General features: G+C 45.1%; 1 protein-coding gene across 4 annotated transcripts in view; it reads left to right on the top strand.

The window, feature by feature from the left end:
* Positions 1-22405, top strand: part of TLK2 (tousled like kinase 2) — a 109176-nt gene that overhangs the window by 55798 nt on the left and 30973 nt on the right. For all 4 annotated transcript variants that reach the window (XM_030220689.1, XM_030220690.1, XM_030220688.1 and 1 more), the window contains 6 exons: positions 2592-2728; positions 4791-4943; positions 5605-5671; positions 9538-9635; positions 9774-9855; positions 13056-13147. In XM_030220689.1, coding sequence (XP_030076549.1) covers positions 2592-2728; positions 4791-4943; positions 5605-5671; positions 9538-9635; positions 9774-9855; positions 13056-13147 — 629 coding nt within the window. The remainder of the gene's footprint in view (positions 1-2591; positions 2729-4790; positions 4944-5604; positions 5672-9537; positions 9636-9773; positions 9856-13055; positions 13148-22405) is intronic.

The following is a 22405-nucleotide window of genomic DNA, read 5'->3' as shown; positions in this document are numbered from 1 at the left end:
TGTACCCCGCGCTTTCCCACTCATGGCAGGCTCAATGCGGCAGACAATGGAGGGTTAAGTGACTTGCCCAGAGTCACAAGGAGCCATATGCATCAGGAATATCTTGAAGGGCTTCTTGATGCCTTCCAATCTCCTTTACACCTTATGGAGAGTATCTCAAAGGGCTTTTTGATGCCCTCCAACCCCATTCATACTTTGTGATGGGTTCTCTACTGAAATATTGAGAACCAACAGCACCTGAAATATCAGGGAGGGTAGCTCGTCTTGGTGAAAAATTATACACCACTGTAGAATCTTCACCTGGGCACACCTCTTCCTCTGCTAGGAATTTTTCCCCAATGTCTGTCTGGTTCCCTCCACCTTGTGTCCCCTACCAAGTCTAGGGAACTGACTGACCCCGCTTAACGTATCTGGAGATTCTTAGTTGTTGAGTGATCTTCTCTTAAGAATGGTACTGAGCCTGCTCCTGCCTAACCACCAGCCATAACGCCAAGCTTGAAGGCTTGGTGCATCAACAAATTCTGGAGAAGATCCCTGAGCTGCTTCTGACCCAGCTCTCTTGCTCATTTGGAAATGAATTTAGCTTAAGTGGCAGATGCTCTTTATGATCTTATTCATTCTTCTGCAAGAGGCATTGTTGTGGCAATCTGCCAGGTCTTTTATAGCTTACAAATTGGTCTGTGGATTCCACTTCCGAGACCCATCTCTGTAGACTTCCATTCAGAGGCAGACTGCTCTTTAGGAGAGGATATTAAGAAGCTAGTAAAAGATTTGGGTGAGCCCAAGCCTCAGAGGTTACCAGAAAATAGCCCCAAATTTCATCATGATCTTCAACCAAGGTTAGGTTTAAGGATGCGAAGCGATACAAACTGGGGCATTCTGGATCCTTTTAAAATTCTTGTTTTCACTCATCCCAGACATCCTTTCAGAACAACAGTGTCTCGGGTGCCCCACAAACTTCCCAAACTTGTCCTGTGGGCCCATTCATCACAGCACCAGATAGGCAGCTGGCTATTGTTGAGAAATAGGTCCACATCACCTTCAATTAGTAGGTGTTGGAGATGATAAAGCAAGTTTACAAGCTAGAGTTCTTTCACTGAGCAGTAGACTGATGGTTATGATAACCGCCAGGTTAGCGCCGTGCAAGCCATTTCCCAGGGTTGTCTCCCCCCCCCCCCCCCCCCCAGGAAATGGTGCGCACTTGGGGTGGGACTGCTGCTAACAGCTGCATTGGGCCGGTGGTAGTCCCAAAAAAGTAAAAGGGCCCCATAGTCTTACAGAGTTACATAGGTTACACTGAGGCTCATTTTCAAATCACTTACACTTACAAAGTTCCATAGGTTACTATGAAGCGTATTTTCAAAGCCCTTAGACTTATAAAGTTGCATGGTAACCTATGGAACTTTGTAAGTCTATGTGCTTTGAAAACGAGCACCAATATATCTTAAACTCAGTTACCTAAAGAAGTCATAATTCAACATGTTCTGCAATTCAGAATACTTGGTTATCTCATTCTAGAAATAAACCCTCTCCTTTTCCATAACCTCACGACTTCAGCTTGATGTGTCAGACTGAACCAAATATTTACATCCCTGATAACAATATAGAAAATACAAATGTTACATTGTCATCTAGGTCAGTATAACACTTAACTGAGATAGACCTGCGAGCTGAGAACAAGGAAAGCCCAGTTCAGTTCTCACTGCGGCTTCTATGTCTTTGGGCAATTTACTTACCCTCCATTGCCTCCGGTACAAACTTAGATTTTGAGCCATTGGGGATGGAAATAGCACCTGTACCTGAATGTAACTTGCCTTGAGCTATAACAGAAAAAGGTGTGAGCTAAATACAACCTCCCTAATTTAACTGACACCAAGTCCTTTGCCAACGTTGGCTCCATCTTTACCTCCCCCACCTCCAGAAAAAAAGGGATGGGAAAAAAAACCTCTCCCTTTCAAGTCCCTTGTCTTGAAACTTTGGGGTGATCTTTGGTACCTCTTCTTTCTGTACTCACAAAACACCACTAAAATGTGTCGTTTCTTTCTTTTACAACATTGCTAAAATCCATCTCTCTTTCTGAGTAGGCTATGAAAATACCCGTTCACTCATTACCTCTTGCTTAGACTACTGCAGCTTACTCTTCATGGGTCTCCTGCAGGATCATCTTTCTCCCCGGCAGTCTTTTCAAAATGCAGCTGCTTCCTATTACTTCCAAATGTATTCACTCTGCTGTTCCTCATTGCTTATCTTTCTCCCTTTACTCTTCCTTGTGAAATTCACCCATCTGCCAAGTCACTCTTATGTATAGTCTCCACCTTTAAACCTTGCTCCACCATTTGCCTGTAACAGACTTCCTCAGTGAACGCATCATGCTCCCTCTGTAACTATTTTCAAACGCAGATGGAAAAACTCACCTTTTACATCTTGAATACTTCTATCATACATTCTCCTAGATGTTTATCTTGTCTAAACTGTAAGCTCTGTAGAGCAGGGGCTGTCTCTTATGTTGTTTGTACAGCACTGTGTAATTCTGGTAGTGCTTTAGAAATTAGTATTAATACTATAACTGATTCACCTCCTCATTTTTGCAGTCAAAGCAAGAAAAGATGGCATGCCGGGACAAGAGTATGCAGGACCGGCTTAGGCTTGGTCACTTCACGACGGTTCGGCATGGAGCCTCTTTCACTGAGCAGTGGACCGATGGTTACGCTTTTCAGAATCTCATCAAGTAAGAGCTTTTCTCCTCTTCTCATGGGTAGTGTGGGCATCTCTTACTAATAAGGTAACTGAGGAGTGTAGTGATAAAGACCACAAGGCTAAATTCTCTTTGTTATAATTAAGAATCTCCTCTGTGCTTATCTTAAGCTTTCTTGTTTTTTTTGTTGCTTTTTTGGTTTCTGTTCTGGCCTCTCCTTATCTACCGCCCTTGCTGTGAAGAAGTATTTCCTTCTGTTACTTCCAAGACTACCCCTGTAGGGAAATTTCTTGTACTAGTAAAAGAGCAGTAGCTTCTGCAAAATGAGGAGTTTGTTTTCTGTGTGTTTGGATTTCATGTGTTGTAGAAAACATCTGCTATGTTGCAACTTTTGTTCTTTTTGGGAGGCGAGGAGAGCACTTCTTACTTGAAAAGTGAAAATGCACTATTGTAGCCTTAGAAGAGCTTAGGAAACATAATAATTAAATTGATCTGCTGCCTTGATGAGCATTTTACATTTTCTGGAGAGAGAGAGAGATTTTTTTGATATATGCCTTTTCTTTGTGTGTTTGATATTTTAGTGTGGTTCCCTTGTAAGTGACATGTTATCGCTGGCCCACTGAAACACCCTTGGGTGGGTAGGAGGGCTCTCCTTGGGGCCAATGATCAAATTCCCAGCGCTGTTCTGAACAGCACTGAAAAATTAGCGCCGGAACAGCACGGGGAGTTAAAACCCAAAAGATCAAAATTAATAGTATGCAAATTTATGTGCACTATTAGTTTTGATCATGGGGGTACTTCTGCGGGAGAATTGTGCCTGGCCATGAGCCCGACACACAATCTTCCCACAAAAGTTGTTTGATAGGTCCCGGCTGTCAAAACAAAAAGCCTGAACCTGTCAGACAGGAGGTTTCCCCCTAACCCCCTCCCCCAAACAAGTTTCCCTGGTGGCACAGTGGCCTCCCCGGCTGGAGGTCTGGTGGACCTCTACCTCCCCCCCCCCCCCCCCCCCCCCCCCCCCCGACACAAAAAAACTGACCCTGGTGGCCCAGTAGGCAACCCTACCCCCACCCAACCTGGTGGCCTAAGGCCTCCCCTACCCCATACCTTTAGAAGGGAGGAGCACTCTCCTGGACAGGGATTCAATACCATATAAGGAAGTTTTTCCCTTATATGGTATTGAATCCCTGCCTAATGCGTCCCAGGATGCACCTTGAAGGCAGCGCCCCAGGAGGAGGGATTGCTACTCCCCATCTAAAAGAACATGGTGGGTTTGGGGGGCACTAGGCCACTAGGGGCGGGTGGGGGTAGGGTAGCCCACTATGTCACCAGGGTCAGTTTTTAGTGGGATGGGGGGCGGGGGGGGCTAGAGGTCTACCGAACCTCCAGCCCCCTTGTGTCAGTGGAGGCTGGAGGTCTACTGGACCTCCAGCCCCCCCCCCCCCCCCCCCATGTGTCCGGAGAGTAGTAAGGAGAAGGCCACTGGTCCACCAGGGAAACGTCTTTGGGGGGGGGGGGGCCTGTAGGCATGAAAATGCATGCTAGACAGGGCTCCCCATTCCCCCCCCCCCCCCCCCCCCCCCCCCGCTCCACAAACCCTAATGCTAGCTCCGAGGTGGCGTAGGATTTCCTGCGGGAGCAGCACCAATGTTTGGCACGCTGCCTGCTGAGCATTAGGTAGGAATAAATAATACCCTGTTTTGCATGCATTTGCATGCTGCTTCCGATCAGAGTTAGCAAGCTCGTTGTTTCATGCTCTCACCTGTTCTGATCATGGGGCAGGAGCATACGCGAGCACTAGTATGGTGCTAATAGCCTCTAGTGCCCGCGTTTGCTTGTGATTTTCAGGGCCCTAGTCAACTATAAGACTGAGTTCTTTGCAAGTTGGCCTGCCCTGGGTGTCTGGACATACAACCTGTGTGGTCTTGAAAGTACACATGAATTGACATTTCCAGATAATTCTCTATAAAGGAGAACAGCATTCTGTCACAGACACTTCTTTGTATCTGAAGTTCCAAGTTATCAGTAAAAGGACTTATCCTATGCTCACTCACAAGATGCTCTTGTACTTCATGTGCTATTTTGTTTTCTCCAGGCAACAGGAGAGGATAAATTCTCAGAGGGAAGAAATAGAAAGACAGCGAAAGATGTTAGCAAAACGGAAACCTCCTGCCATGGGGCAGGCACCACCTGCAAATAATGAGCAGAAACAACGCAAAAGCAAGACCAATGGTGCAGAAAACGAAACGTAAGTGACTTTATCCCATAGTGGGCTAGAGGTGGCAATTTTCTGAGTAGAAACCATGTCTTCATTTTCAAAGTCCATTTTTTTACCATTTGCACTGTACCCTGCTGTATGTGACCTTACTTTACTCACTCCACTGGCTGCTTTACATTTAAATTGAGCCTTTGTTTGCTGTAGCAGACGTTAAGCTCATGTAATCGACAAAATGTAGTCTTTGGAGGAGATTGAAAAAAATAAAGCCCAAGAATCCTATTCCAGACAGATAGCTTTTCATTCTGTGTGTTTTATTACATAGTAACATAGTAGATGACAGCAGAAAAAGACCTGCACGGTCCATCCAGTCTGCCCAAGAAGATAAATTCATATGTGCTACTTTTTTATTTGTACTGTCCTCTTCAGGGCACAGACCGTATAAGTCTGGCCAGAGACCGTATAAGTTTATTCTTAAACTTGTATGTGGTTGTTGCAGTTTCACTCGCCAGGTAATCATTGTGCATAGGTATTATCAAATTTGAATTTATTATGGTAGGATAACAAAATGATTAATAAACTGTTTTTTTTTTAGAACCAGTTTCATCCTTGCTCTTACCTAAGCTGAGCATCATGGAATATTCCAATACAAAATCAAGATGTTTGTGAAATGCTCTTTCTCTGTTTCATGCAGATTAACATTAGCAGAATACCACGAGCAGGAAGAAATCTTTAAACTTCGACTAGGTCATCTTAAAAAGGTAATCAACTGCTCCCAAATAAAAACATACAAACCTTACAAGATAATCCTATACAGTTACTAGGTCCTAACTTCAGTAGACGTATAATCTTACATTTGTTCCTTGGGCAGTCAAACAGCTCATCTCATTGCAAGCAGAGGTGTCCTTGATTTGAAAGGATCAAAATGTTCAAAGATAATGAGGAAGGTCTAAGACATCAAATTGAAGGAGTGGCCTAGTGGTTAGAGCACTGGTCTTGCAAACCAGAGGTGGCAGGTTTATTTATTTATTGATTGATTGATTGATTGATTGATTGCATTTGTATCCCACATTTTCCCACCTATTTGTAGGCTCAATGTGGCTTACAGAGTATGGTTCAAATCCCACTACTGCTCCTTGTGATCTTGGGCAAGTCACTTAACCCTCCATTGCCTCAGGTACAAACTTAGATTGTGAGCCCTCCTGGGGCAGAGACTTTTCCAGAGTACCTGAATGTAACTCACCTTGAGCTACTACTGAAAAAGGTGTGAGCAAAATCTAAATAAATAAATAAAATTGAAACACGCTGCATTAACAGAGGAAAATCTTACATTCATATGCTCTAATAATAAATTGAAAATAACATCTGAAACAAACATTTAGGGAATATGAGGAAAACAGAAAAGAGAAATCAAAATAAATTGTTTAGGGAAAACCCTAAACCTTTCTCCTGGGAACCAAGAGAGAACGTCAACACAGTGAAAACACCACTAACTAAAGCTTGAAACAGAGACATTCTGGAGAAACATATAAAAGGACCCTGTAAAGTTCAGCTATATTTGGCTGCTTGAGTAGGTGGGGGATGACTTTGACCAGTTTAAGCATAACCGGCTAAGTCTAAATATTGATTTAGCTGGTTATCCTCAAACCAGCCAAAATGTAACCGCATATTCAGTGCCGGTCACCAGGCCTGTTTAACAGCATCAAAAGATCCAAATGCACAAAAAGTGTTGAAGTATGAGAGCAAGCTTCCAGAATCTCCATCATTAAACTTGGACAGACTTTGCAATGAGCAGAAGGAATGAGTGAGAATCCACCTGTAAGTACAGGAATGGAACCAACAGTACATGCAAAGTGGGAGAAAAGGCCTTTTCAAGTAGAACAAGGTAAACAGTGAACAAGGAAAAACAATTAGCAAATGCACAGATTCAATGGGATATACTCCAGGATTAAGTCCGGACACATAAATGGTTAAGGAGAGGAAAACTGAAATCTAAGATGAGAGATTGATAATTGCAGTCCAGGTTAGCAGATTCAGATGAGAAGGTTCACAAAGTACAGAAAAAATTGGCATGACATTTTGTAGATGCTGTAAGAGAGAGCTGGAAACGGTTAATCAGATCGGAGCTGGCTGTGAAGTGCTGATGGCAGAAACGTTTGATACAGAAAGATTCAACAAGGTGGCACATCTCATTCTTTGGAAACTCTGTAAACATTACAACATCAGTGTACCAGAATAGCATTGGGATCATTACTGTAAGAGAATTGTGGAAAACGAAGAGATTTTGATAGCCTAGGATAATCCCCATCCTGAGTGATTAAAAATACTAGATACAAGAAACCAGACAAAGTAGTAAATGAGGGAGTCCCCTAGAATCACGTGAAAATAAAGAAGAACCTCAGATACTAAGAAGTGTAGTCATTTGGGTGCCACAGGCTTGAGCAAAAGGAATTTCTAAAACACACTTGAATAGGTTACCTGTACATATTACATCAGGCTCCACAGGGAAGCTCTCTTTATACAGTGCAAGTTGAGATCATACATCACATACCCTGGTTTAGGAGTGAGATTTATTCCTGTCATGGTATGTGCATTTGGAAAAATTGCCCCTGAGGAATGGAGGTGAAGGTGGAACCTGAGTCTCCAACCTTTGCTCTCTTCTATCAGCAAGTCACGCTTTCAGCTTAAATATGCAGTACCCAAATGTTGTCAGTCTGTTTGGCCTGTATCATAGCTCACTTTCTGACATAAAAGCAATTTTAATAATTGGAAGTGCTCAGCAGTCCAGGCACATTTGATGTCATTGGCAAAGTTTTAAAATGTACTTGTGCAGTCTCTGTCTCCTAGAGCTCGAAACTTTGTTTTGAATTCTCTTCCGGATCATTGAACTAGTGTTTTTTGTTGTTGTTTTTTTTTTTTGGGGGGGGGGAGGAGGGAGGTTTGGGGGATACTCTTCTGCGCCACTCGTGGGTGTGGTCTGTTTGTGGGTTGTATGTCTTGTATGGGGCTTATTTAGATAATCCTTCACAGGAATGTTGGTATATAGGTCGCAGAGGCTATAAGAGACAAGGTCTCTCGCTTGGAGGGGTGTTATTAGTATATTTACTGTCCCGACAATATGTTTTATATTACTAGTCTTTTTACCACCTCCCCAAATTAGTACTCACCAGCAACCCGCAATTTAGAGAGATAAAAGACTAGGAAGGCCATGCGTATGAGAACAGCAATTCTTTAATTACGTAACCAAGAGAAAGTTACAATTACAAATGCTAGTTTCTCATGTGGAGAGCAGGGGACACAAACATGTGGTCTGCCACTGTCTCTCCAACGTAATTTCTCTGGTTCAATTGTTTATATACCTTTTGTGTTAAGCAATGATTCACATTACTTCAGAACTTATCTTCCTCAGAGATCATTCTGTTCTCTGTTCTCATCATCTATTTTCCCTTAAGTTGCTAAATCACATTCACATTCAATTCTGGTCGCTGCATCTCAAGAAAGATATAGCAGATTTGGAAAAGGTGCAGCGAAGGGTGACTAAAATGATAGCGGGGATGGGACGACTTCCCTATGAAGAAAGACTAAGGAGGCTAGGGCTATTCAGCTTGGAGAAGAGACGGCTGAGGGGAGACATGATAGAGGTATATAAAAAAATGAGTGGAGTGGAACAGGTGGATGTGAAGCGTCTGTTCATGCTTTCCAAAAATACTAGGACTAGGGGGCATGCGATTAAACTACAGTGTAGTAAATTTAAAACAAATCGGATAAAAGTTTTCGTCACCCAACGTGTAATTAAACTCTGGAATTCATTGCCGGAAAATGTGGTGAAGGCGGTTAGCTTAGCAGAGTTTAAAAATAGGTTGGACGGTTTCCTAAAGGACAAGTCCATAAACCGCTACTAAACGGACTTGGAAAAATCCAAAATCTCAGGAATAACATGTATAGAATGTTTGTACGTTTGGGAAGCTTGCCAGGTGCACTTGGCCTGGATTGGCCGCTGTCGTGGACAAGATGCTGGGCTCGATGGACCCTTGGTCTTTTCCCAATATGGCATTACTTATGTACTTATTCTGTCCATCCATAATTGCACCTTTCCCACGCCAGCTTGCCCGTAAGGGTATCATTATAGATCATGAATTCCTGAGTTTACACAGGCTCATGTTCTTTAATAAATTACAGGCTTCTCAATCTCTGATAGATTCCAGAGTTGCACCGGCTTGTCAGCCTCTGCCCTTTTTGACCTGTGCTGGGTTGCTGACCTGTGCTCATGATTCTACAAATAGGACGCAGGGCATGTATAGTTACACTGCACATTGACCTTCGTGGTTGTTGTATGGGACCATTTTGTAAACAGGGTTCATATGTTTATGCACTTCGATGAAGAACTGAGATAATAAAGTGAGAGGGAGGGATGGGGTTCGAGTCTGAGTGAGGGGAGGGAAGAAATGTTAAAAATTTTGATGATGCCATCATTATTTCTTTCATATGCAGAAGGATATGTTAACAATTTTTCTTTTGGTTGTATATTGAACGTGTTGATTACATTGATGAATCATCAATAAAAATTGTTGAAACAAAATGTACTTGTGCTTTGAACATTGAAGTTTTCTTTCGCTTTCATTTACAGGAAGAAGCGGAGATACAAGCAGAACTGGAACGGCTGGAGAGGGTTAGGAATCTTCATATTCGAGAACTGAAAAGGATACACAATGAAGATAATTCACAGTAAGTGCTCAGTTTGCAGTATATTTAAAGTACATTGTATCATGGGAGACTGAGGAAAACATCACAGCTACTTGCAACATTGAGGAGTGTGTTTAGTAAGGGTCTGCAGTTGATTTGGGTGTTATTTCCCCTCTTCAGATTCAAAGACCATCCGACGCTAAACGACAGGTATCTGTTGCTGCATCTTCTCGGGAGAGGGGGTTTTAGCGAAGTATATAAGGTAAGCCAACACATGTTTCAAAACCATTTAATAAGTATTTTAGTTCTTGCAAATTCTACTTCATCAAGCACCAAATTTAGCATACATTTGTAGGTTTAATCCTTGCATGTGTTCCGGATTGCATTGTATTAGGATTTTGCATTTTCAACCAGCTTGGTCTGCCAAGTAATTTCATGGCAATTAACACTCTGGTTGAAGGAGTTGAGGAATAGAGAGGGTTAACACGTTAAGACACTGTTATTAAGCATCTGACTTGATAATATTTAAAAATAAATGATCTGAATGTGAAAGTGCTCAGATTTGCAGATGACACAACATTATTCAAAGTTGTTAAACTGCATGTGGATTATGAGAAATTGCAGGAGGATATTGTGAGACTGGAAGAGTGAGCATCAATGACAAGTAATATGGACAAGTGCAAGGTGGTTAGCATGGGAGCTGTTACTTCCACCTCAATGGGTGGCGGTAAGTGCTCCCCCCCCCCCCCCCCCCAAATGACCACACAGCAAGTGCACAGCCATTTTCTGGGGAAAACAAAAACAAAGACCTGCTGTAGTAAAAGGGGGCCTCGGAGCGTGTCAAAAAAACATGTGTCAATCCCAGCGCAGGCCCCCTTTTGCCACAGCTTCATAAAAGGCGCTCATAGGAAAGAATAACCCAAATTCTAGCTATATGATGCTAGGTTCCAGGTTGAGAGTCATCAACCAGGAAAAGAATCTAGGCATCATGGATAATATGCTGAAAGTTTCTGCTCACAACCAGAAAAATATTACAATATTACTGGATAATCAATATCACCACACAGTAGAATCCATTGTAAATATATGCCAAATATTAATGCAATGCACTGCAAAAAAAAAGCTTCTTGTCAACTTAATATATTGAACAAATAAACTGTGGGGTTGATATTCAGCTGGCGGCAATCAGTGTGTTGCTGACCGCTGCTGGCATTATGCCCAGAAAATCAGTGCCAGGCCATCTCCAGGCTCCGGCATTGAATTTCCAGAGCCAACTACACCATAACCGGTTAATTCTGCCGTTTAGCTCTTACCAGCTATGGGTTATTGCTAAAGAAAGGTCTGACTTTTATGCGGTCCTATTTATATGGTGACTTTGGCTGGTTAAGTACTGAATATCGGCACTGAAGGGGCCAAGTGCCAACTCTGTCTCCAAAATAGCCAGTTTTGCTTTAAGCACTAACCAGTAATTTGCAGTGGCACTAACTGGTTATGTGCCACTGAAAATGATCAGTTAGCCCTGAGCAGACAATTTAACTGTGAAAATAAAAATATTGAGGCGCGTTTTCAAAGCACATAGATTTACAAAGTTAGATAGGTTCCTATGTAACTTTGTAAGTCTATATGCTTTGAAAATGAGCACCATTGTGAAATAGAGGGAGCCCTCAGAACCAGAGGCGTAGCTACGTGGGGCTATGGGGGCCTTGGCCCCCGTACATTTGGCCCTGGACCCCCCTGCCGACAACCCTCTCGACCCCCCTCTCCCGCCGTCAACCCGCCGTCGCCTACCTTTGCTGGCGGGGGACCCCAACCCCCGCCAGCCGAGGTCCTCTTCTTCCTTCGTTCTGTTTCTGAGTCTGACGTCCTGCACGTTGTACGTGCAGGACGTCAGACTCAGAAACAGAACGAAGGAAGAAGAGGACCTCAGCTGGCGGGCATTGGGGTCCCCCGCCAGCAAAGGTAGGTGACGGCGAGAGGGGGGGTCGAAAGGGTCATCGGCGGGGGGGGGGGGGGGGGTCAAAGTTGGTGGTGGTGGCTGCGGTGCCGGGGGGGGGGGATCTGACTCTGGATCCCCCTCCCGCTGAAGTCTGGCTGCGCCCCTGCTCAGAACCATATGTCCACTATGCAACGTTACTAACAGTGCTTTAGTTGTTTTTAAGAGTGATATGATTTGATCTTTCATAGGGTTTCCTTAAAATGTATCCAGTGAAAATTGTAACCAGTGCACAATGTGCAAACAATTAACTAGATAAAGAGAAAACATCTCAATCCATTCTTTTCTTGAAATGTTGAGAAGCTTTTTTGTACATATAGAAAAAGCGATTTAGAGGAGACGTGACAGATATCTGCAAATATGTTTGCAGCGTGCAGCAAGTACTGCTTTTGGCAGGAACTTCAGCCATTTTAGATTAGATATCATTGCATCAACACAGCATTTATCTGAAGAGCCTCCCGTAATCACCCTGCTGGATTCAGGGACATCAGAGTCTCCATTTTGCTCTGTGTTTGTCCTGCTTCTTCATCAGGTCTTTTGCTTAAAGGAAGGTTTGCTGCTGCCAATGCAGGTAGATATCTCTGGAGCCTGGGAGGTGGAAGGGCCCTCAGTGGCCTTAAAGTAATACTTAGCTAGCAAAAAAGATCTCGAGGACTTGGGGTCAGTGAGATCCATGGCTCCAAGTTCGCTAGGGAGGACATTCCGGACAGGTATGAGCCATGGAGGGGGAAGACCTTCAGGAGGTGGAGGCATCCCTCTGGTGGAAGATCCATCCACAATCAACATCTTGTGGAAACCTGAACTGCCTTATCTAATTGCTCAGGGGCTGGATGCCCTCAGCTTGTCAGAAGAGCAGGCTCCACTGACTAAGGAAGGAGATCTGCTTCTGGCTAGGGTGCAGATGTCGGCTAGGACTTTTTTCCAGAGCACAAAGATCTTGCAGAGATGGTTGATGCTGAGTGGCAGACCCCTGATGCTAGTCTTAGGATCAGCAGAGCTATGGCTAGATTATACCAGTTGCCTTTGAGACAGCAGAAAAAGTTTCCCATAGCCAAGGAAGACATGCTGGTCAGTGACTAAGAAGACCACAATTCTAGTCAAAAGAAGAGCAGCGTTGTGAGACCTGCAGGACTTCATGATGGAAGAATAGTCCATCAATGGTTATTAAGGTTGACCTGGGGGAAAGCCACTGTCTGTCCCTGGAGGAAGTAGCATGGCAACTATGTAGTTTTTGGGATCCTGCCAGGTGTTTGTGACCTGGATTGGCTACTGTTGGAAATAGTATACTGAGTTTGATGGACCTTTGGTCTGAGTCGTTATGGCAGTTCTTATGCTCTTAAATTTACTTGGAGCTGTGAGCAATGTCTCTTAAGGAAGTAAATGTTCTCTTGCAATTCAAGTCTATAATGCCAGTTTTGACTGTCTGTTATATTTTCCTTTCTTGTTTTTTTTTTTCTTTTCCCTTGCAGGCGTTTGACTTAACAGAGCAGAGATACGTAGCTGTGAAAATTCACCAGTTAAATAAAAACTGGCGGGATGAGAAAAAAGAAAACTATCACAAGTAAGCAAAATATAAGTTGAGCCTTGATTAATAAGAATAGAAAGGTTTAGCGTTTTGTTTTGTTTTTTTTTATTGCAGTGGATGTGATTATGTACGCTCAGCAGCAGTATAGCTTGGGATCGGGACCCCCCCCCCCCCTCCCTAACTGCAGTACCTTGAATGGCTGGCAAGCCAAACCGCACCAATCAAAAAGCTCTTCAGCACAAACTCCCCTGGTGTGAGGAGTGCCGGCATCAGCGGCTGGAAAGCACGATGCAAACTTCTTTGCACCGGAGGGGGGGAGGTTCTGGTCACGGAGCTCTTCTGCAAAGATTGCTGCTATACAATTTCCACATAGGCGCAGCAACCTACCACCTAAATATTTCGGCCACATTTTCAAAATTGTCCCCTAGGTGACTAAAGAGCTGAGATTTGTGCATAGGGTCAATCCAAGTTTGATCCTTAGTTGGTCAAAGGCAGTGTATAGTCCAGGTTGTAGTGCTGGGAGGCTGAAGCATCTAGGAAGCCTTGGAAAGCAGCATCTCCAAAGGAAGAGTCAGTAGACTTAAGTGTGTGCGTACAGCAGTGGGCCATGAATGTGTGAATGAAAGACTATATAGCTGCTCTGGAGATTTCCTTTACAAAAGTGGAATGGAGGTTTGCTAACATGGGTGCCGATGATCAGAAGCCCTGCGCTGTTCCAAACAGCGCTCTAAAAATAGCGCTGGAACAGTACGGGGCTAGAACGCCCCTATGATCAGAGCTAATAGCATGCAAATTTAGGCACGCCATTAGTTCTGATCATAGGGGTAAAGTGCGGGAGGATTGTGCCTGAGCACAATCTTCCCGCACTTGTTTGACAGGTCCGGGCTGTCAAAAGCCCAGACCTGTCAAACACAGGAGATGGAGGTCCGTGGGACTCCCGGACTTCCCAGTTGTTGAGCCCCTAGTGGCTCCCACCAGGGTAGGTGGGGGTAGGGTTGGCCACTGGGCCACCAGGGATTTCTTTTTGCTGTGGGGGAGGGGCTAGGGGGCTGGAGATCCACTGTATCCAGGGATAGGGGGCATGGAGAAGGTTACTGGGCCACCTGGGAAAAATATCAGGGGGGGGGGAGTTAGTGGGGCTGAACAGGGCTCCCCAGAACTATGTGGCCCTCAGACTGAGAAAATATGTTTTCAGTTTTGTGGATTTTTAAAATACTTCTTCTCAGACATAGATCTTTGGAAAATGATGGCAGATAAAGACCATACATTCTATCCATCCATACCACTACTAAGCTCTACAATCCCTTCCTCTCCCTTAGAGATCATCTGTGCTTGTCCCATTTTTTCTTGAATTCAGATATAATCTCCTCCACCTCTGCCAATCCCCCCCCCCCCCCCCCCCATTTATGACAGCATTGGTGTAGAATTTTGTTTAAACAGCAGACAAATGCGAAAGCTGTTAATTTAGTCTGTGGAACTATTTGGCTGCATTTAAGATAACTTCGTTCAGCGATTTTGTTTATAGAGGACACTTGAGCACCGACATTACTGTCTCACTATTTTCATGCAATTTGTGATAAAGAATTAGAGTGGACATGCCCTGTGATGTTATGAATGTATAATGGCAATGATATTGCTGTAGTGGGTAAGACTGGTGGGTCTTATAATTGCTAAGTATATTAGAGCACATCGGGTGCCGGGTGCCATCTAGTAAAACTGAGGGGGTCTCTTTTTATAAAAAAAACATTTTCTTCAAACTGTATTGGGACATCTTTATGTTGCTTTGAGAGCAATTGCTTAGGAGAGCAGATTTATTCTGTTGATTGTTTCCTTGGATATGTATATATGTGTATATAATCTTCTTTGGAGATATTTATTTATTAGGATTTATTTACTGCCTTTTTGAAGGAATTCACTCAAGGCGGTGTTCAGTAAGAATAGATCAAACATGAGCAACAGGCAATTACACCAGAAAATCTTTCAAATAACAATATAAAGTATGGCTTATTATACTACTTACAATGTCAACACAATACATAATAGAGCATTTTAATTGAAAGTGAAGGGTAAAGCAAAGATGTAACATATAGATAGGTAAGAGAGTAAGAATAGTTAGAAAGTAAGGTGACTGATTTAAAGAAAGTTGCACATGAGGTCAGAGAGATGGTTAAATATTATCTCAGCTAGGGTAGGAGTGGATAAACATGTCCTGCTCCACTATATGCAGCCCGAGTCACTCCTTGTGTGTGTGAGTGAGACTAACAAGTTAGTTACTTCTTCCATTAAAGGCCTGGTTGAAGAGCCAAGCTTTCGGTCTGCTTCCTGAAGTAGATAGTCTTGTATTAAGCAGAGCCTTTCAGGCAGCGCATTCCAGATTGTGGGGGCTACTCCAAAGAAGGCTCGCTTGCGGGTATCACATCGTGTAATGTCGTTTGGAGAGGGTGTGGTTAGCAGTAGTCCTTGAGAGGACCTTAGTGTCCTTGACGGTGTGTGGAGGATCATCCTATTTTTCAGGTATTCGGCCATTTCCTTTCAGGGCCTTGAAGATCAGACATAGAGTTTTAAATTTAGCCCTGTATTGTACTGTTAGACAGTGAAGATTTTGTAAAAATGGTGTGATGTGGTCACATCACTTGCAGCCTTCTGTGAGTCTTGCTGCTGCATTCTGAATCAGCTGGAGCTGATGCAGGCCCTTTCTAGTCAGACCATTGTATGGTGCATTGCAGTAGTCCAGTCTTGATGTTACCATGGCATGCACAACTGGGATAAGATTTACCTTCCCGATTTAAGTAGAGAGGCGGCATAGCTGTCGCAGATAGTAGAAGCAGCTCTTGAAGGTTGCTTGGATTTGGGGAATCAGAGTAAGTGTTGAATCTAACTGTATTCCAAGGTTCCTGACTTGTGATTTGAGGGGAAGTTCGTACTTCCCAAAATGGATTTTGATGTCAGGTATGTATCCACTTGTGTTAGGACCCAGAGAAGCTCTGTTTTACTTGGGTTCGGGCAAAGTTTGTTGTGTTTAGCCCATTCTTGAATTGATGTTAGACAGTTTATTCAAGGCTGTAGGTAAGTCAGGTTCAATGGGTATGAGTAGCTGCACATCATCCGCATAGATTTATAACTGAGTGTCCATTGACCGAATCAGCTCAGCTAGTGGCTTGAGGTAGATATTGAACAGAATAGGTGACAGTATCGATCCTTGTGGTACCCCACAGGTCAGTTCCATGGTGGTGATGAGTTGCTGCCAAACATTATGGATTGTTGCCTGTCTGATAGATAGGATCTGAACCAGGCAAGTACTGTTCAATTGATACCTGTTTCTGTCAGTCGTTCTAGCATGATATCATGATCCACAGTGTCAAAAGCTGGTGAGAAATCTAGCAGTACTAACATTGAGGCGAATCCCTTGTCTCGGTTTCTGTGAAGATCATCTAGTAGGGGTACGAGGACCGTTTCTGTTCCATAACCGGGTCTGAATCCAGATTGACATGGATCTAGCCAGTTTCTCTCTTGTAGCCAGTCATTAAGTTAACCCAGGCTGTTTGTTGTATGAGTTTCCCTAGAAATGGGATGTTGGATACTGGCCTATAACTTTCAAGTTTGTCTTGATCAAGGTTGTTTTTCTTTAACAAAGGGCAAACCACTGCCCTTTTTAATACTGTTGGTAGTTGCCCATTAGAAAGAGAGCTGTTCACAATTTTTGTGGCACCTTCTATAAGGCCCATACTTGCCTGCTGCACTACCTTTGATGGGCAGGGGTCAAGGGAACAGGTAGTTGGTCGAAAGTCTCTTAGGAGTTTGTCAAGGCTCTCCTCTGTCATTGGGTTAAAAGTGCCCCATCTATCTCTGTCATTGGGTTAAAAGTGCCCCATCTATCTCTGTCAGGAGGGAGCAAGTTTGTGCACCCCTGGTTGACTGGTTGAGGACTGGGTGGGAATTGCCTGTAAATCCTAGCGGAGACTTTTAATTTTGTTGGCAAAGTATGCAGCAAAATCGTTGCAGTTCAGTTTAGACTGGGCAGGCTGGTTCTGTTGTGGGGGTTGCAGTAGGCTGTTTACTATAGTAACATAGTAAATAACATAGTAACATTGTAGATGACGGCAGAAAAAGACCTGCACAGTTCATCCAGTCTGCCCAAGACAAACTCATATGTGCTACTTTTTGTGTATACCCTACCCTATAAGTCTGCCCAGCACTATCCCTGCCTCCCAACCACCAGCCCCGCCTCCCAGATAAAGACCTGTATGGTCCATCCAGTCTGCTCAACAAAATAAACTCATTTTTGCATGGTATGTGATACTTTATATGTATACCTGAGTTTGATTTGTCCTTGCTTTTCTCAGGGCACAGACCGTAAAAGTCTGCCCAGCACTGTTCTTGAACTTTCCATATCTATTCAGTTTCAATCAGGGCGTAGACTGTAGAAGTCTATCCAGCAACGGTTTTGCTTCCCAATTACCGGCATCGCCACCCAATCTCCGCTAAGATTCTGTGGAACCATTCCCTCTAAACAGGATTCGTTTGTGTTTATCCCACGCATGTTTTGAATTCCATTACCGTTTTCATAAGAGTACGTAAGTGTAGCCATACAGGGTCAGACCAATAGTCCATCTAGCCCAGTATCCTGTTTTCCAAACAGTGGCCAAGCCAGGTCACAAGCACCTGGCAGAAACCCAAATCATGGCAACATTCCATACTACAAATCCCAGGGCAAACAGTTACTTCCCATGTCTGCCTCAATAGCAGCCTATGGACTTTTTCTCCAGGAATTTGTCCAAACCTTTTTAAACCCGGATTTGCTAACCGCTGTTACCACATCCTCCGGCAAAGAGTTCCAGAGCTTAACTATTCGTTGAGTGAAAAAATATTTTCTCCTATTTGTTTTGAAAGTATTTCCTTGTAACTTCCTTGTGTCCCCTAGTCTTTGTACTTTTGGAATGAGTGAAAAATCGATTAGCTTCTACTCGTTCTACACCACTCAAGATTTTATAGACCTCAATCTTATCTCCTCTCATCCATGTCTTTTCCAAGATGAAGAGCCCTAACCTCTTTAGCCTTTCCTCATACGAGAGGAGTTCCATTTCCTTTATCATTTTTGTTGCTCTTCTTTGAACCTTTTCTAATTCCACTACATCTTTTTTGAGATATGGCGACCAGAACTGAATGCAATTGTCAAGGTGCAGATGCACCATGGAGTGATACAAAAGCATTATAGTTTTTTCGGTCTTATTCACCATCCCTTCCCTAATAATTCCTAGCATCCTGTTTGCTTTTTTGGCCACCACCGCACAGTGAGCAGAAGGTTTCAGTATATTATCTACGACGACACCCAGATTTTTCTTGAGCATTGACCCCCAAGCTGGACCCTAGCATCAGGTAACTATGATTCGGATTATTCTTTCCAATGTACATCACCTTGCGTTTGTCCACATTAAATTTCATCTACCATTTGAATGCCCAGTCTTCCAGTTTCCTAAGGTCTTCCTAAAATATTTCACAGTCTGCACATCTTTTAACAACCTTGAATAGTTTTGTGTCATCTGCAAATGTAATCACCTCACTCATCATTCCAATTTCCATATCATTTATAAATATGTTAAATAGCACTGGTCCCTGTACTGATCCCTTTGACACTCCACTGTTCACCCTCCTCCTTTGAGATAAATGATCATTTAACCCTACCCTCTGTTTTCAGGCCAATAACCAATGCCTAATCCACACCAGAACACTGCCTTCTATCCCATGACTCTTGAATTTTCTCAGGAGTCTCTCATGAGGAACTTTATGGAAGGCTTTCTGAAAGTCTAGATACTCTACATCAATCGTCTCACCTTTATCCACATGCTTATTCATGCCTTCAAATAAATGAAGCAAATTGGTAAGGCAAGACTTCCCTTGGCTGAACCCATGCTGACTCTGTCCCATTAAACCATGTTTGTCTATGTGTTCTGTAATTTTATTCTTTACTAGTATAAAAGGCCCGTTTCGGTAGGCAATGAAATGGGCACTAGCAAGGTAATCCCCCCCCCCCCCCCCCCCGCAGCGTCCCTCCTGTCTCCCCTGCCCCCCCCCTGCAGCCACCCATCTGGTCTCAGGGCCCCCTCCCCACCAACCCTCCTCTGCCCCTGCAGCCACGCATGTGCAGCGGCCCTCCTCTCTCCCCTGCTCCCCGTGCAGCCACGCATGTGCAGCGGCCCTCCTCTCTCCCCTGCTCCCCCGCAGCCACCCATGTCCAGCGGCCCTCCTCTCCCCTGCCCCCCTGCAGCCACCCATGTCCAATGGCCCTCCTCTCCTTTCCCCTTGCCCCCCCTGTAGCCACCCATGTCCAGCGACCCACCTCTCTCCCCTGCACCCCCTGCAGCGTCCATTCTGTCTCCCCTGCCCTCCTCTGCAGCCACCCATCTGGTCTCAGGACCCCCTCCCCACCTCCCTCTTCCCTGCCTCCCCCCCGCAGCCATCCATATCCAGCGACCCTCCTCTCCCCCTGCAGCCACCCATGTCCAGCGACCCTCCCCTTCCCCTGCAGCCACCCATGTTCAGCAACCCTCCGCTCCCCCTGCCCCCCTCCAGCCACCCATGTCCAGCGACCCTCCCCTCCCCCCTTGGCGCATCACCCAAGTCCCTACCCCCCCCCCTCCCCCGGGCACATCAACCCCCTCGCTACCCGCAGCCGCCAATACTAACGCTGTGCGGCCGCTGCTGCGTCTCCTGTTGAGCAGCAGCAGCTGGTACAAAAAGAAAAAAGCCAAAAAAAATATTTTAAACCTGAAACACGGCTCCATAGACAGCCGTCTGGCATTGGCTGTCATCTCTGCAGCCGCTCCTCCTCTCCCCTCTGACGTCGCTGCGCTCCTCCGGGGTCTTCCTGCAGGGGCAGTGACGTGGAGGGGAGAGGAGGAGCGGCTGCAGTGACGACAGATGGCTGTCTACGGAGCCGCGTTTCAGGTTAAAAATCTTTTTTTGGCTTTTTTCTTTTTGTACTGGCCGCTGCTGCTCCACAGGAGAAGCAGCAGCGGCCGGACAGCGTTAGTATTGGCGGCTGCGAGTGGCGAGGGAGTTGATGTGCCTGAGAGGAGGGGGGGTAGGGGCTTTGGTGATGCGCCAGGGGAGGGTCTTGGGTGATGCGTCGAGGGGGGGTAGGGGCTTTGGTGCTGCTCCGGGGCATAGGGGCTTGGGTGTTGTGCCAAGGGGGGGGGGGGGCACTGAGAGCTGATTGGTAGGCAGGGGGAGGAGTTTCCCTACTTCTCCCCCTGCCTGGCTCGCAGTTTTGCAGGGCAGGGGCTTGGGTGTTGCGCCAAGGGGGGGGGGGGCACTGACAGCTGTTTCCCAGGCAGGGGGAGGAGTAGGAAAACACACTCCGCGTGTTTCCCTACTCCTCCCCTTGCCTTGGAATCAGCTGTCAGTGACATCACTGACGTCAGTGCATTCTAAGCTGCCTAGCAGACCACCTCCGAGGGAGCCACGGTCTCAGGCACATTAGAACGTGGGAGGTGAGAATTATTATATAGGATAATAGTTTCCACTATTTTGCCCGGCACTGACATCAGGCTTACCGGTCTGTAATTTCCCGGATCACCCCTGGAACATTTTTAAAAAATCGGTGTCACATTGGCCACCCTCCAATTTCCAGGTACTATGGACAATTTTAACAACAGGTTACATATTACTAACTTACAAGTTTATTATGTAAAAGTATGATGTCTATGACATGCATTTTTGCAGGATTATTCTGGGAAGGATGATGTTGAGATGATTAATGACTGTTGAGTTTAGTTATCAAAATCTTGCGAAGAGGAGGGGCTTTCGGGTTCTAAAACTTAATTGAGAGGGGATGCAAGGCTGAAGGTTTGCTTAGGGCACGTGGAGGGGCATAATCGAAAGGGACGCCCAAGTTTTGTTGACGAAGTCCTCACAAAATGGAGGGGCGGGGAAACCCGTATTATCAAAACAAGATGGACGTCCATCTTTCGTTTCGATAATACATTCGGGGACGCCCAAATCTTGAAATTTAGGTCGTCCTTAGAGATGGTCGTCCCTAGACTTGGTCATTTCTGATTTTCAGCGATAATGGAAACTAAGGATACCCATCTCAAAAACGATCAAATGCAAGCCCTTTGGTCGTGGGAGGAGCCAGCATTCGTAGTGCACTGGTCCCCCTGACATGCCAGGACACCAACCGGGCACCCTAGGGGGCACTGCAGTGGACTTCATAAATTGCTCCCAGGTACATAACTCCCTTACCTTGTGTGCTGAGCCCCCCAAACCTACTACCCGCAACTGTACAGCACTACCATAGCCCTTACGGGTGAAGGGGGGCACCGAGATGTGGGTACAGTGGGTTTTGGAGGGCTCACATTTACCACCACAAGTGTAACAGGTGGGGGGGGGGGGATGGGCCTGAGTTCGCCTGCCTGAAGTGCACTGCACCCACTAAAACTGCTCCAGGGACCTGCATACTGCTGTGATGGACCTGAGTATGACATTTGAGGCTGGCACAAAATATTTTTAAAGATTTTTTTTTTTTTTTTTGAGGGTGGGAGGGGGTTAGTGACCACTGGGGGAGTAAGAGGAGGTCATCCCCGATTCTCTCTGGTAGTCATCTGGTCAGTTCGGGCACCTTTTTGTGGCTTGGTCGTAAGAATAACAAAACCAGGTAAAGTTGTCCAAGTGCTCATCAGGGACACCCTTTTTTTTTTCCATTATGGGTCGAGGACGTCCATGTGTTAGGCACGCCCAAGTCCCGCCTTTGCTACGCCTCCGACACGCCCCCTTGAACTTTGGCTGTTCCTGCGACGGAAAGCAGTTGGGGACATCCAAAATCGGTTTTCAATTATACCGATTTGGACGACACTGTGAGAAGGACGCCCATCTTCTGATTTGTGCCGAAAGATGGGTATCCTTCTCTTTCGAAAATAAGCCTGTTAATATCCTTGCATTGGCCCTGCTCCATCCTTTTTCCTCCTAGTGGTCAGAACCAACCTGAATTAGGAAATCAGGGTAGTATCTTGATGGCCTAGCCCTTGTATTACAGCCTCTGCATTGCAGTGAATAGTGGACAGGTGGAAGGCAGGCTGATATTACCACTAAATGTGACACTATGCAAAGCACCAGGTCTACAAAATCTCTGCTTCCTTCAGTGAGACAATTTCCTATACCCTTGACTCATTACAGTGATACAGTTTGCTGCAGCCTAGATCTAATGCAATGATTTGTAGTCCTTGAAGCATTTGTTTCCCCTTTCCTTGATCTCCCTTATGGCTGTCTCCCACTGTACAGGTATATGCCTTCATCTCT

Source organism: Microcaecilia unicolor, chromosome 12 (assembly GCF_901765095.1).
Source record: "Microcaecilia unicolor chromosome 12, aMicUni1.1, whole genome shotgun sequence".
In the NCBI taxonomy this organism is placed as follows: domain Eukaryota; kingdom Metazoa; phylum Chordata; class Amphibia; order Gymnophiona; family Siphonopidae; genus Microcaecilia; species Microcaecilia unicolor.
This window is presented reverse-complemented; position numbering and strand designations above follow the sequence as displayed.